Here is a 15,626-nt window from a genome sequence, read left to right on the forward strand (position 1 = left end):
ATAGTTTGGGAACAGGTTTACTTTAAACAGATTTCAAAAGTTAGTAGTAAGTTTTTCAGTACAGAAGACACAATTCTTGTATACAGTATACTACATTGTGAATATAAACTACCGTATTTATCGGCATATAACACGCACTTTTTTCCCCTTAAAATCGGGGGGAAATCATGGGTGCGTGTTATACGCCGATCCCCCCGCTGATCTGCGCTCTGTGGAGCGCCACCGACATTTACCGAGCTGAGCCGAGTGTACTGTGTACTCGGCTCCGCTCTCAGTCACGCCCAGTCCCGCCTCCTAGCCTTTACTTCCCGCCATTGGCCCGGTGTTGTGTCCATCACAGGAGCCAGGACAAGGGGCGGGACGGGGGCGTTACTGCGAGCAGAGCCGAGTAGCCGAGTACCCTCGGCTCGGCTCGGTCTATGTCAGCGGCGGGAGGAGCCGAAGATCTTGACGGCGGCGGCGGGAGGAGCTGAAGATCTCAGCGGTGGCGGCGGGAGGAGCCGAAGATCTCGACGACGGCGGCAGGAGGAGCCGAAGATCGCGGCGGGAGGAGCCGAAGATCGCGGCGGTAAATTAAAAACGAACCATACTGCGATTTTGTGGAAGGCTGCAGGGGGACAGTGTAGGGCTGCAGGGGGACAGTGTAGGGCTGCAGGGGGACAGTGTAGGGCTGCAGGGGGACAGTGTAGGGCTGCAGGGGGACAGTGTAGGGCTGCATGGGGACAGTGTAGGGCTGCAGGGGGACAGTGTAGGGCTGCAGGGGGACAGTGTAGGGCTGCAGGGGGACAGTGTAGGGCTGCAGGGGGACAGTGTAGGGCTGCAGGGGGACAGTGGAAGGCTACATTGATGGGCATTTAAAATGTAAGGTTTTTTCCTTAAACTTGCCTCCTAAAAGTTTTTTTCCTTAAACTTCCCTCCTAAACTTGGGGTGCGTGTTATACGCCGGCGCGTGTTATACGCCGATAAATACGGTATTCAATTTCTTCCTGTTGTATTTATTTCAGTAAAACCGTAATGAAAGACTTCTTTCATAAAGTGGAAGTTTTCAAGAAAATAAATTTGAATTAAAAGTAACAGAAAATAAATATTGCCGCTTACCAGCTACACTGATCCCATCTCAGAGACCAGATATCGCCAAATTTAAAACACTTCCTCTGAGCCTGGACTGCATGGAGGATGTATCCCCTTTAAGCGCTTGGTTCAAATGGTTAGAAGAATCCTACGGCCACACCGCTCATTGCCCGGCACCTTGATGACTGTGTGCTCCTCTCCGGTGTTCTCCGCTCCTCTCCTGCACACCGCTCTACCGGCACCTTGATGACTGTGTGCTCCTCTCCGGTGTTCTCCGCTCCTCTCCTGCACACCGGAGTAGAGCGGTGTGCAGGAGAGGAGCGGAGAACACCGGAGAGGAGCACACAGTCATCAAGGTGCCGGGCAATGAGCGGTGTGGCCGTAGGATTCTTAAAGGGGATACATCCTCCATGCAGTCCAGGCTCAGAGGAAGTGTTTTAAATTTGGCGATATCTGGTCTCTGAGATGGGATCAGCGTAGCTGGTAAGCGGCAGTAGTGTTGGTGGTGGAAGCCTTCTTTTTCCTGCAAACTCTTATGACACTTTTCCTATATCGGTGTGGTGTGCTTAAACATGTTGGAGAATACAAGCAAAATTATTTGTTGATGGGAAGATGGACTAATATCTGAACATTAGTATATGCATTTCCCTGTTTGCATTCTGTTAAATCTTTGATTTTATGTTTTTTTTATTTATCTATATATTTGTTTCACATAGCATTTATTGGATCAGTATAGCGCAGCTTATTTGGAAATAATTACTTGAATTGTGGGTATCTCACGTTTAAAGCTGCTGCTGTATCTTTAGTATTTTTTCACAATTTCTTGTCACAATTGTTTTTTTATTATTTCACATTGATTCTACATAGGAACAGCGCTGTATTTTCTTGGTTTCTAGAAAATAAATATTGCCACTGAGTATTCGGTGTACAACCAGACAACTGGATCTATGAAGAACTCGGAACAGCAATATTATAAGTGCTTTACCTACCTGCCCATAAATCCCAGCAAGATTACTTCGTCTTGCTTTCCAGAAATCAAGTTCTGATAAAGGTCCTGGGTTAAGACCTTTAATAAGAGGCTGTGAGGAATCAGTTTCTATTACATCTCGAACCTGATAAGACCATTTGATAAGCATGGATTCAAATGCATGAAGAGCTCCTCTGTCAATATAGTTTTCCCTATAAAAAACAAAACAAACAAAAAACATATGCGTCACAAACTATTCCCATACATCATGAACCAAGCAACTCTATTCAATCAAACTTAGAAAACCTGCTACTCAATGATGGGTGTTTGGGAATAAAATAGAGCTGTAGCATTTGAAGCCCTGAAGTAGGGTCAGGTGCAGGATGTATAAATCATCAGCAGATTTTGTGGTCTACTGAGATGATCAATATCCAGTAGAAACTCTCATAAATTACATTATCATTTTTGACCATCAAGCCCCCATTCACACCGGAGCGACTTGTCATGCAAGTCGCACCCTATTGTCAGCAATGGCACTGTTCAAATGGGTGCAACACCGACTTTGCAGTGCCGCATTGATTTGAAAAAGTAGTGCTTGCACTATTTTTGCCGATTTTGAATGTGACTTGCCATAGACATCCGTACATGAAGCCGCACAGATGTCTTCCAATTTGCACCTAAAGTCGCACTGACCTGTGGCTTTGAAATCGAGCAACTTAATTTTTTAAAATTGCACCATTTCAAAGCCGTATTCAATGTGAACCAGGGCTAAAGTACAAATAGACCAAAAAGGGTTTTTAGATGGGTTTTACTGCCCAAGATCCTAGACAAGCTCCCCAATCCTGGCATTACACCTAAAAAAATGCAATCTCTGGACTTATGCTGCGTACACGCGATCGGAATTCTCGTCAGAAATGCCTTGGATGGTTTTTCCGATGGAATTCCGCTCAAGTTTGTGTTGCCTACACATGGTCACACCAAATTCCGACAGTCAAGAACACGGTGACGTACAATACTACGACCACCCGCGAAAATGAAATTCAATGCTTCTGAGCATGCGTCGAATTGTTTCCGAGCATTCGTAGGAATTTTGCGCATCGGAATTGTAACAGACGATCAGAATTTCCAGTAGAAACTTTTTTTCGTCTGAAAAATTGAGAACATGCTCTCAATCTTTTGCTGGCCGAAATTCCACCAGCAAAAGTCTGATGGAGCCTACACAAGGTCACATTTTCAGATGAAAAGCTCTCATCGTTTTTTTGCTGGCCGAATTTCCGATTGTGTGTACGTGGCATAAGTTTATTCTATATTTCTGTGGAGAACCTGCTACAGACCAAAATGCAAAAATCTTTGAAGTAGATCTAAACCCTAAAGTTGGTCATACATGCATTGAAATTCAGTTGCGTCAGCAGGGACCAGTCAACTTTCAAACAGTGTGTAGCCGTCCCTGCTCAACAGAAGCCTATCATTTGATTGACTTTTGTCAAAAAAACATGTTGGAAAATTTTTCTTAATCAGCAACTGCAGCTGATCAACTGCTAATCAGCGGATGGCGCTGTCAGAATACAATGAGTCACCTGGAAAGAAGGGGGGCTAAAAGCATATAGCCAACGTAACCACGTGCCAACCAGCCACCGTCATTATACTGCGGCAGGTCGACATGATCATGCAAACCGTCGTGGCTGTACATCGGTCCCTTTAAGCATGACAGCAGGCTGTACAGTGACAATGCTCGTGACCAGTGGTCTCAATGACACTCAATGACCTATACTAAACTGCTCTGCAATAGTTTTGTGTAGAGCAGCCCCGGTCCTCTTCTTGTGGGGTCCCCGCCATGGCTCGAGGTGCCCCCAGGGAAAGACACTTTTCCTGGGAGCACCCAAGCGTGCTCGCTCCCGAGTCCTGCTGCTGTATCCATTGATACAGACAGCGGAACTCTGCCCCACTCCCAATTGCTCCTGCTGCTATCAATCTGTCTAAAAAGGGGGGTCTGGTGGGCAGTTGCAGCAATGAAGGTACTGAAATATGCATTCTTAATGTAAAAAACCTTAAGGCTTTAGAACCACTTTAATCACTTCCCACCCAGGCTATAGTAGAATGACGGCCGGGCGGTAGTCCTGTTATCCTGACCAGACGTCACATGACATCTTTCAGGATAACATGCCGGCATGCACTCACTGGGGCACGCAGTGCGGCGATCGTTTGTGCAACGCGCCAGTCTGACACTGCATTTCCGATCGTGGTAAGGAGCCTCTAACGGAGGCTCCTTATCACGTGATCAGCTGTGACCAATCACAGATGATCATCGCGTGAACTAGGAAGTGCCGGTAAACAGCTTTCCTCAGTTTGCGCTGACAGGGAGAGCCCATTGACGTCTCTCCCTGTCGGGGGGGGGGGAGTCTGCGCCGATAATCAGCACACTGATTATCAGCGCAGCCCCCATGAGAGGTGCCCACCACAGCTGCAAATCTGTGCCCATCAGCTGCCAGTCAGTGCCCACCACAGTGCCAATCCGTGCCCACCACAGGGCCAATCAGTAACACCTGTCAGTACCTCATCATCAGTGCTGCCCATTAGTGCCATCTATTAGTGTCCATCAGTGCCAATCAGTGCAGCCTATCAATGCACATCAGTGTTGCTTGTCAGTGCCCATCAGTGCCGCCTGTCAGTGCCCATCAGTGCTGCCTATCGGTGCCCATCAGTGCCGCCTATCGGTGCCCATCAGTGCCGCCTATCGGTGCCCATCAGTGCCGCCTATCGGTGCCCATCAGTGCTGCATATCAGTGCTGCCTATCAGTTCCCATCAATTCTACATATTAGTGCCTCCTCATCAGTGCCCATCAGTGCCGCCTCATCAGTGCCCATCAGTGAAGGAGAAAACAAAAAATAGGATTTTTTAACAGCTTACCTGTAAAATCCTTTTCTTTTGAGGTACATTACGGGACACAGAGACTCAGTAATTACTGGTGGGTTATAGGGTATCACTAGGTGACTGGACACTGGCATACCCTAGACAGGAAGTTCAATCCCCCATATAACCCCTCCCCCTACTGGAGGTACCTCAGTTTTGTAGCAAAGCAATATAAGTGTATTAGAAGAGGGGAGGGACCTCTGTGTCCCGTGATGTACCTCAAAAGAAAAAGATTTTACAGGTAAGCTGTTACAAAAATCCTATTTTCTTTCTCGTAAATCACGGGACACAGAGACTCAGTAATTACTGGTGGGATGTCCCAGAGCAATACTATCTGAGGGGAGGGGAACCACACAACATAGGGTGTACTCAGACCTGAGGACCCTGTACCGCTGCCTGCAGCACACTACGCCCAAAAGGCGATGTCCTCATGCCTTCTCACATCCACCTGATAAAATTTGGTGAATGTATGGATTGATGCGGCCTTGCAGATTTGAGCCATGAAGGCCTGGTGATGCACCGCCCATGAAGCACTAATAGCCCTAGTGGAGTGCGCCTTGATCTGAAAAGGCGGAATCTTTTGCTTCAAACCATAAGCTTGAACAATTACTTGTCGAATCCATTTAGCAATGGTAGATTTTGATGCTGCCTGTCCTCTCTTAGGACCCTCTGTCAATACGAACAAAACATCCGTTTTGCGAACCTGAGCCGTCGCTTCCAGATAGGCTTTGACTGCTCTCACTACATCCAAAGAATGTAGCGACTTCTCTTCCGTAGAACAGGGATTTGGAAAAAAGGAAGGCAGAACAATATCTTGGTTTAGATGAAAACCTGAGACCACCTTCGGTAGAAAACTAGGATGAGGGCATAACATCACTCTATCCTTGTGCATTATCAGATACGCTTTTTTACAAGAGAGGGCCACTAATTCTGATACTCTTCTGGCAGAAGAAATGGCCACCAGAAAAATGAATCTCCTTATCAACAGAACTAAGGGAATCTGATGTATCGGTTCAAAAGGCTGCTTCTGTAAAGCTGATAGAACCAAATTCAAATCCCAGGGGTTCAGAGGCTCCCTAACTGAAGAATTAAGGTGTGTTACCCCTTGTATAAAGCTTCGGACCATAGAATGTGAAGCAAGTGGACGTTGAAACAGAACTGATAAGGCTGAGACTTGGCCCTTGATGGTACTCAAGGCCAGTTTCATCTCTAACCCATTTCGCAGAAATTCCAGGATTCTGCCTATGACATATTTTCTGGGGTGCCAACCCCTAGGTTCACACCAGGAGACATATGCTTTCCAGACTCTATGATAAATCATTCTGGAAGCTAGCTTTCTTGCATTAATCAAGGTAGATATCACAGGGCCCAAAAGCCCACGATTCTTCAGAATGTGGGTTTCAATAGTCAAACCGTTAAATTTAGCGTTTGTAAGGTAGGATGGAATACCGGTCCTGGGATAACAGGTCTGGACGAGACAGTAGGGTCCAAGGAGAGCCTACCGCCATCTTCACTATTTCTGCATACCAAGCTCTTCTGGACCATGCTGGGGCCACCAGAAGCACCGACTTCTTTTCCTGCCTGATCCTGCAAAGCAGTCTTGGCAGTAGCAGAATAGGAGGGAACGCATAAATCAGAGAGAACTGATGCCATGGAGTAACCAACGCATCTGTCCCGCATGCAAGAGGATCCCTCATTCTTGACACAAAGTTGTCGACCTTGTTGTTGAACCTGGATGCAAAGAGATCTATATCCGGAACCCCCCCCCCATCTCTGGCATATGGCCAAAAAGATGTCGGGTGGAGAGACCATTCCCCTGGCACTAACTGCTGGCGGCTAAAGTAGTCCGCCTGCCAGTTCTCTACCCACAGAATGAAGACTGCTGATATGCATGGCACATGTCTTTCTGCCCAGATTAAGATCTGGTTTACTTCTTCCTGAGCTGCACGACTCTTGGTGCCCCCTTGGTGATTGATATAAGCCACTGCTGTGGCATTGTTGGACTGGATCCTGACAGGGCAACCCTGCAACCTGAGTGTCCAGGCTAGATATGCCGCACGGATCTCCAGAATGTTGATGGGGCTCTCTTGGTCCTGGACCATCTCCCTTGGACAATCGACTGTTCCAGGACTGCCCCCCAACCTGAAAGACTTTCATCTGTTGTTACCACCATCCAGGTAACTGGTAAAAAGGATTTTACTTTCCACAGTTTTTTGGGTATCAACCACCAGCTGAGGCTCCGATGTGTTGTAGGGGACAGATGCATCGGAAAATCTCATGCCTGAACCTTCTTGGTCCAGGCCGATAGGATACTGTTTTGCAGTATTCCTTGAATGAGACTGAGCGTAGGGAACTGCTTCGAATGAAGCCACCATCTTCCCCAACAACCTCATACAAAGACGAATAGAAGGACCCTTCTTTGCCCTGACTGCCTGAATCAGTTCTCTTATAGAACTGATCTTTGCTTGGGGTAGGAATACACTCTGCTGGGCTGTATCTATGACCAGACCCAAATACTCTAGTCTTCTTACTGGTTTTAAAGAAGACTTCTCTAAGTTGAGGACCCAACCTAGGCATTCCAGGTAGTTGATTGTGGTGACCAAATTTTGGTCCAGGCGGGCTACTGACCGGTCTATCAAGAGCAAGTCGTCTAGGTATGCTATTATCGTTATACCTTGGGCCCTTAATCTGGCCAGAGGAGGGGCCAAGATCTTTATAAAACACCTGAGGTACAGTAGCTAGCCCGAAACGCAGAGCTATGAACTGAAAGTGGCGTTTTTCTACTTCGAAACGCAGGAACTTTTGATGAGCAGGAAAAATAGGTACATGCAGGTACGCTTCCTTGATGTCTATTGATGCCAGAAGTTCTCCTCCTTGTAGGATGGAGACTACCGATCAGATCGATTCCATGCGAAAGGCCCGAATCTCTAGAAATCGGTTTAGATCTTTGAGATCTAGAATGGGTATCTCCGTATGGCTTCGGTACCATGAAAATGTTTGAATAAAACCCCTTTCCCTGCTCTTGTATTGGAACAACCACGATAACTTTTTGCGACCAATCCAGCAAGAATTTGCACCAACATTTTCTCATCCTGAGAAGCTGAAGAGGGCCCTTCTCCACTAGATTCCTCAGAAGTGGAATCATCAGTCTCCTCCCGATCCTCTGAGTGAAGGAGTGTGGAGGGGTGGGCTCTGATGGGGGACACAATTGTGGAGGGGGGCTCTGATGGGGGACACAAGTGTGAAGGGGGCTCTGATGGGGGACACAAGTGTGAGGGGGGCTCTGATGGGGGACACAAGTGTGAGGGGGGCTCTGATGGGGGACACAAGTGTGAGGGGGGTTCTGATGGGGGACACAAGTGTGAGGGGGGCTCTAATGGAGACACAAGTGTGGAGGGGGGCTTTGATGGGGGACACATGTGTGGAGGGGGGCTCTGATGGGGGACACAAGTGTGGAGGGGGCTCTGATGGGGGACACAAGTGTGTAGGGGGGGCTCTGATGGGGACAGAAGTGTGGGGGGGACTCTGATGGGGACACACGAGGGGGTGCTGATTGGGACATGGGCAGGAAGGGTTTTAAGGGGTGTGGGGAGGTGGCTCTGAGGGGACACAAGCGTGTGGCAGGAGTTCTGATGGGGACATAAATGGGGGGGGGTGGCTGTGATGGGAACAGAATTGTGCAAGGTGGGTGCTAATGGGGACACAAGCGTGTACGGAAAATCTTATGAGGATACAATTGTGTGGAGAGATTCTGCTCTGCTGGGGATACAACTGGCAGGGAGATGGAGGCTCTGACAGGAACACATATGTAAGGCCTCATGCACACTTAACGTTTAGCCCTGGTGCACGAGGCCCTGCCATTTAGGTGTGGGCCGAGGATACAGGTTCACCATTCAGCCCCGTTGATGGCAGCATTTTTTTAATTTCTACTCTGTTCCATGGCTGAGGATTCATTTATAAAAAAACTTTTTTTTCCGGCCCTCGAATATCTGTAAAATATACAGTGTGGTCCTCGGCGTAAAAAGTTTGAAGACACCTGGACTAGACCAACGTATGGTTCTAGTCGACGTAGTGAGCTAGCTCCATGTTATTGCACTTCCAGCATTTATTTGTGATCACATTTTCCCTGTGCCTGAACTCATCATCATTGATATAAGTGTTCTACCTTTTATACTAAACCCTCAGTTTATGGTTTTATGTGGCGGCTTCTTTCTTTTATGGACGGTGGAGTTCAAGACTTTACCTGTTGATGAGATGATGTTGAAGTTGATCCTCTATGCTGTCCCCTGTGAGTGACTACATTCTCAGTTCTCATGCTCGTTTGACTCTAATGCCGCGTACACACGACCAGACTTTTTGACAGCAAAGGTCCGACGGAACGAGTCCGTCGGACAATTCGATCTTGTGTGGGCTCCATCGGACCTTTGCTTGCCAAAAATCCAGCGGACTTTAGAAATAGAACATGTTTTAAATTTTTCCACCGGAACTCCGCCGGACCGAGAAATCCGTTCGTGTGTATGCCAGTCCGACGGACAAAAAACGACGCTAGGGCAGCTATTGGCTACTGGCTATGAACTTCCTTATTCTAGTCCAGTCATATGTCATCACGTTCGAATCCGTTGGACTTTGGTGTGATTGTGTGTGGCCAAGTCCGTTCATTTGGAAAGTCTGTCGGAACTCCGCTGAAACCCTGTCGGAAAGAACGCCGGACCTATTCCCTCGAAAAGTCCGGTCGTGTGCATCACTCTTTGCTGGCATGGAGTCCACTTAGTCCCGTAACTGTATTCATTCTCTCTGCTTGGTGGTCGCACGGTGAATAATATTGCCTGGTGGTCTACCTAGATGCAGAATATATCTCCAATTTACCCTGAACTGTTATCAGCCCTTTGAACATCTGACAGAGCACTGTTCAATCCATCATTCAAAAATGGAAAGAGTATGGCACAACTGCAAACCTACCTACATGGCCGTCCACCTAAACTGGCACTCCAGGCAAGGAGAGCATTAATCAGAGAAGCAGCCAAGAGGACCATGGTAACTCTGGAGGATCTGCAGAGATCCAAATCTGGCTTTTATGGAAGAGTGGCAAGAAGAAAGCCATTGTTAATAGAAAGAAGTCCAGTTTTCAATTTGCGAAAAGCCATGTGGGGGACACAGCAAACATGTGGAAGAAGGTGCTCTGGTCAGATAAGACCAAAATTGAACTATTTAGCCTACACATGACCTGAACACACCATCCCCACTGTAAAACATGGTGGTGGTGGCAGCATCATAGTGTGGGGATGCTTTTCTTCAGCAGGGACAGGGAAACTGGTCAGAGTTGATGGGAAGATGGATGGAGCCAAATAAAGGTCAATCCTAGAAGAAAACCTCTTTGAGACTTGAGACTAGGGCGGAAGTTCACCTTCCAGCAGGACAACCACCCTAAACATACAGCCAGAGCTACAATGGAATCGTTTAGATCAAAGCATATGTGTTAGAATGACCCAGCCAAAGTCCAGACCTAAATCCAATTGAGAATCTGTGGAAGACTTGAAAATTGCTGTTCACAGACGCTCTCCATCCAATCTGACAGAGCTTGAGCTATTTTTCAAAGAAGAATGTGCAAAAATGTAATTTTCTTGATGTGCAAAGCTGGGAGAGACATCCCCAAAAAGATTTGCAGCTGTAATTGCAGCGAAAGGCGGTTCTACAAAGTATTGACTCAGGGAGGCTGAATACAAATGCACGCCACACTTTAGATATTTATTTGTAAAAATTTGAAAACCATTTATCATTTTCCTTCCACTTCACAATTATGTGCAACTTTGTGTTGGTCTATTACATGAAATCCCAATAAAATACATTTACGTTTTTGGTTGTAACATGAAAAATGTGTACAATTTCAAGTGGTACGAATACTTTTTCAAGGCACTGCACATGCAATATGCCTTCAGGTGGGAAGGGGCATGATATTTGAAGTGATCCTAGGGTTAAAGTGGTACATTGCCTGAAAAAGACCTGCAGCGGGCAAAGGACTTGTTGCCAATTGGTTCCCCGCAGCTGATCTATCGTTTATTACTGATTTATCATGCCTTTATCTGCACTGTGTCTCTAGGTGGAGGTGAAAATCTAGGTAAAGGCAGGGTTTTACAAGGAGAACAGTGAGCAGCACAGTAGTGACATCACAAACTCTCACTCTAAAAATCTTGTGACTAGCAGTCAGAGGCAGCAGTGCCTTAAAGTACAACTAATGGCTCCTGTATGAGAAGTCTAAATCTAGCTATGTGATGTGCAAGCCTCATACTATAAAGCAAAACCTCCCTTTACTTTTCTTGACAGAGTCAAATCCTCTATTTCTGTCTCACATGCTCTCCTCCAGGACACTGCATGTCACAGTAGGAGGGTTTTAGCCATGGAGATGGTGATGGCAGTGGTCAGGACTAGATGTGGCTAGTGTAGATTAACAAGAAAGCAAATCAGCAGTGACAGTACCGATAGCCACACCCCCTTTAATTTTGTTTCATCCCAGAGAGAGGTAACTATGCTCAGAAGTCAAGAGCAGTGCAGTATCATTGCCAAACCACCACCAGAAGCTGTACGAGGTGGACTTCACTGGCAGGATCAATGGGCATTGTGTGGGACTTTGCAGGGGTCTAACAGAAAACTGTTTAATGAAGTGCTGCAATATATATATATATATATATATATATATATATATATATATATATATATATATATATATCAGTGATGGTGAACCTTTTTGAGCCCAAGTGCCCAAACTGCAACACAAAACCAACGTATTTATTTCAAAGTGCCAACACTGCAATTAAACCTGTACTTTCTGCACACCTCGAAGGACACAGGGGATCGGCACACTGCTGTGTCCTCTGAGGGCGTTGCAGGGATTGTATGCTGTGGAGTAGATGCCAGGGGACAGTCCACCACTAGGTAAGAAGGTAGCACGGGTATAGGTCGTTTAGGATTGTGCAGTGTAACTCTGACAATTTCCGAAGTTCGACAAACAATAGGAAGTGGTGCAGTGGTTGTTAATGATTTACCCTTTTTTTTTTTTTCAACCATCTGCATAAAAATAAATATGACAATCAGACAGAATCTCAGATTGACAGATCACATATGGGCAGACAATCAGGTGATAGAAATGTTCTCAAAAGTCTATATGGCTATATATAAATGTCCGTAGCTCAGGGCAAGCCTCAGGGGGAGCAGTCTCCAGGTAACATGCAAGAGAGAAGGATAAAGAAATGCCTCTAAGTGCAGAGTGATAAAAAAGGGATTTATTAACCTCTTCAGCCTCGGAAGGTTTAAGGCACTTTATGACCAGGCAATTTTTGTGCGATACGTCACTATGTTACTTTAACTGACAATTGGGAGGTGGTGGGACACTGTACCCAAATAAAATTTATGTCCTTTTTTTCCCCACAAAAAGAGCTTTCTTTTGGTGGTATTTGATCGCCTCTGCAGTTTTAATTTTTTGCGCTATAAAATAAAAAATGACCGACAATTAAAAAAAAAAAAAATCAACACAATATTTTTTACTTTATGCTATAAAACATACCCAATAAAAAAAAATGTAAAAAATCAAATTTTGGTAAAAAAAATGAATATAAATATATACCTATAAGTGTCACATTTTTGTAAATATTTTATTAGATATTTTCATGTGACAACACTGAAGAAATGACACTTTGCTACAATGTAAAGTAGTGAGTGTACAGCTTGTATAACAGTGTAAATTTGCTGTCCCCTCAAAATAACTCAACACACAGCCATTAATACCTAAACCGCTGGCAACAAAAGTGAGTACACCCCTAAGTAAAAATGTCCAAGTTGGGCCCAAAGTGTCAATATTTTGTGTGGCCACCATTAATTTCCAGCACTGCCTTAACCCTCTTGGGCATGGACTTTACCAAAGCTTCACAGGTTGCCACTGGTGTCTTCTTCCACTCCTACATGACGACATCATGGAGCTGGTGGATGTTAGAGACCTTGCGCTTCTTCACCTTCCGTTTTGAGGATGCCCCACAGATGCTCAATAGAGTTTAGGTCTGGAGACATGCTTGGCCAGTCCATCACCTTTACCCTCAGCTTCTTTAGCAAGGCAGTGGTCATCTTGGTTTTGGTGTTGGTGTTTGGGGTCATCATCATGTCAGAATACTGCCCTGTGGCCCAGTCTCCAAAGGGAGAGGATCATGCTCTGCTTCAGTATGTCACAGTACATGTTGGCATTCATGGTTACCTAAATGAACTGTAGCTCCTCAATGCCGGCAGCACTCATGCAGCCCCAGACCATGACACTCCCACCACTATGCTTGACTATAGGCAAGACACACTTGTCTTTTTACTCCTCACATGGTTGCCGCCACACATGCTTGACACCATCTGAACCAAATAAGTTTATCTTGGTCTCATCAGACCACAGGACATGGTTCCAGTAACCCATGTCCTTAGTCTGCTTGTCTTCAGCAAACTGTGGACTTTCTTGTGCATCATCTTTAGAAGAAGCTTCCATCTGAGACAACAGCCATACAGACCAATTTGATGCAGTGTGCGGGGTGTGGTCTGAGCACTGAGAAGCTAAACCCCCCACCCCATCAACCTCTGAAGCAATGCTGGCAGCGCTCATATGTCTATTTGCCAAAGAGAACCTCTGGATATGACGCTGAGCACATGCACTCAACTTCTTTGGTCGACAATGGCGAGGTATGTTCTGAGTGGAATATGTCCTGTTAAACTGCTGTATGGTCTTGGCCACCATGCTGCAGCTCAGTCTCAGGGAGTTCTTATAGCCTAGGCCATCTTTATGTAGAGCAACAATATTTTTTTCAGACCCTCAGAGTTCTTTGCCATGATGTGCCATGTTGAACCAGTATGAAAAAATGAGAGCAATAACACCAAATTTAACACACCTGCTCCGCATTCACACCTGAGACTTTGCAACTCTAACGAGTCACATGACACCAGGGAGGGGAAAATGGCTAATTGGGCCCAATTTGGACATTTTTATTTAGAGGTGTACTCACTTTTATTGCCAGCGTTTTAGAGATTAATGGCTGTGTGTTGAGTTATTTTGGGACAGCAAAATTACCCTATATATATATATATATATATATATATATATATATATATATATAATCCTGAGAATTCTGAAAAACCCCAACTGAATTACTTTTTTGTTTCCTAAAAACAGCATGTCATACACGATTGCCTTTTTCACTATTTTTGTCATTTTTGCAAGATAGTGCTACTAATCTCCTCAAGCATATTGCAGCCACTTCCTGTCTACATGTACTCGCTCCAGCATTGACTGCACATCATTTCTCAGGATCAGCTTCTTGACCATGCCTGCGTTATGGGTGTCGGTGCAGTTGTATATAATCTCCAGAAGGGGTGTGTGTAATGAAGGAGCAATGCACACGCAGAACAATTGTCACCCCATAACAAGTGGTACCAGAATATCAGTTATTCTTTTACTGAAAGCTGCATATTTAAAAATATTAATTAAAAATGTACAATTACATTAACCACTTGCCAACCAACCTCTGTCGTTATACAGCGGCAGGTCGGCTCTTCTACGTGAATTGCCATAGCTGTACGTCGGCTCACACAGGTGCAGTTTCGGATGGGCACGTACTGCTGGTGTGCTCTCAGGCCCACTGCGGTAGCATGCCCGCGGTCAGCGATTGCCTAGTACAGAGGCAGAACGGGTATCTGCCAGTGTAAACAAGCGGATCCCTGTTCTGACAGGGGACATGTCAGAGATTTTCTGTTCCTAACAATCGGGAACAGCAATCTCTGTAATGTCCCTGGCAGCCCACCCCCCCTACAGTTAGAACACACCTAGGGAACACATTTAATCCCTTGATCGCCCCCTAGTGTTAATCCCTTCCTTGACAGTGTCATTTTTACATTGATCGGTGCATTTTTTTTTTTTAGCACTGATCAATGTAATAATGTCACTGGTCCCCAAAAAGTGTCAGTTGGGGTCAGATTTGTCCGCCGCAATGTCGCAGTCGCACTAAAAATCGCAGATCACCTCCATTACTAGTAAAAACAATAACAAAAAATAAAAATCCCTAAATCTATCCCATAGTTTGTAGACGCTATAACTTTTGTGCAAACCAATCAATATACGCCTATTGCGATTTTTCTTTTACCAAAAATATGTAGAACATATATCGGCCTAAACTGATGAATAAATGTGCTTTTTGTATATCTTATTTTTGCCTATGTATTATGGCAAAAAGTAAAAAAAATAGTGTTTTTATTTTTCAAAATTGTCACTCTTTGTTTATATTTCAAAAAGTAAAAAAGCAGAGGTGATCAAATACCACCAAAAGAAAGCTCTATTTGTGGGGGGAAAAAAAAGACATCAGTATTGTATGGGTAAAATGTTGCACGACTGTGCAATTGTCAGTTAAAGCAACGCAGTGCCGTATCGCAAAAAAAATGGCCTGGTCATTAAGGGGGCAAAATCCTTCCAGTCCTGTTCTGCTTCTTAACATATATATATTGTGTGTTTTTCTGTTTTCTAGGCGATTCCTCAAATATACCGTATAGAGAAAGCTTAGTTAGATCAACTGTAGTTTGGTCTTTTAAATCAACGCAGAGGATGAAGGGGTTTCTCAACAAAAGTAATGTCTTAAAGTTGTTGTAAAGGCATAAGGTTTTTTAACT

General features: G+C 45.2%; 1 protein-coding gene across 1 annotated transcript in view; it reads right to left on the reverse strand.

The window, feature by feature from the left end:
• Positions 1-15,626, reverse strand: part of DNAH11 (dynein axonemal heavy chain 11) — a 404,290-nt gene that overhangs the window by 339,834 nt on the left and 48,830 nt on the right. The window contains exon 5 of the mRNA XM_077491239.1: positions 2,061-2,250. Within this exon, the coding sequence (XP_077347365.1) occupies positions 2,061-2,250 (190 nt within the window). The remainder of the gene's footprint in view (positions 1-2,060; positions 2,251-15,626) is intronic.

This window comes from Lithobates pipiens, unplaced genomic scaffold (assembly GCF_037356315.1).
Source record: "Lithobates pipiens isolate NorthernLeopardFrog02 unplaced genomic scaffold, aLitPip1_a1.2 Scaffold_19, whole genome shotgun sequence".
In the NCBI taxonomy this organism is placed as follows: Eukaryota; Metazoa; Chordata; class Amphibia; order Anura; family Ranidae; genus Lithobates; species Lithobates pipiens.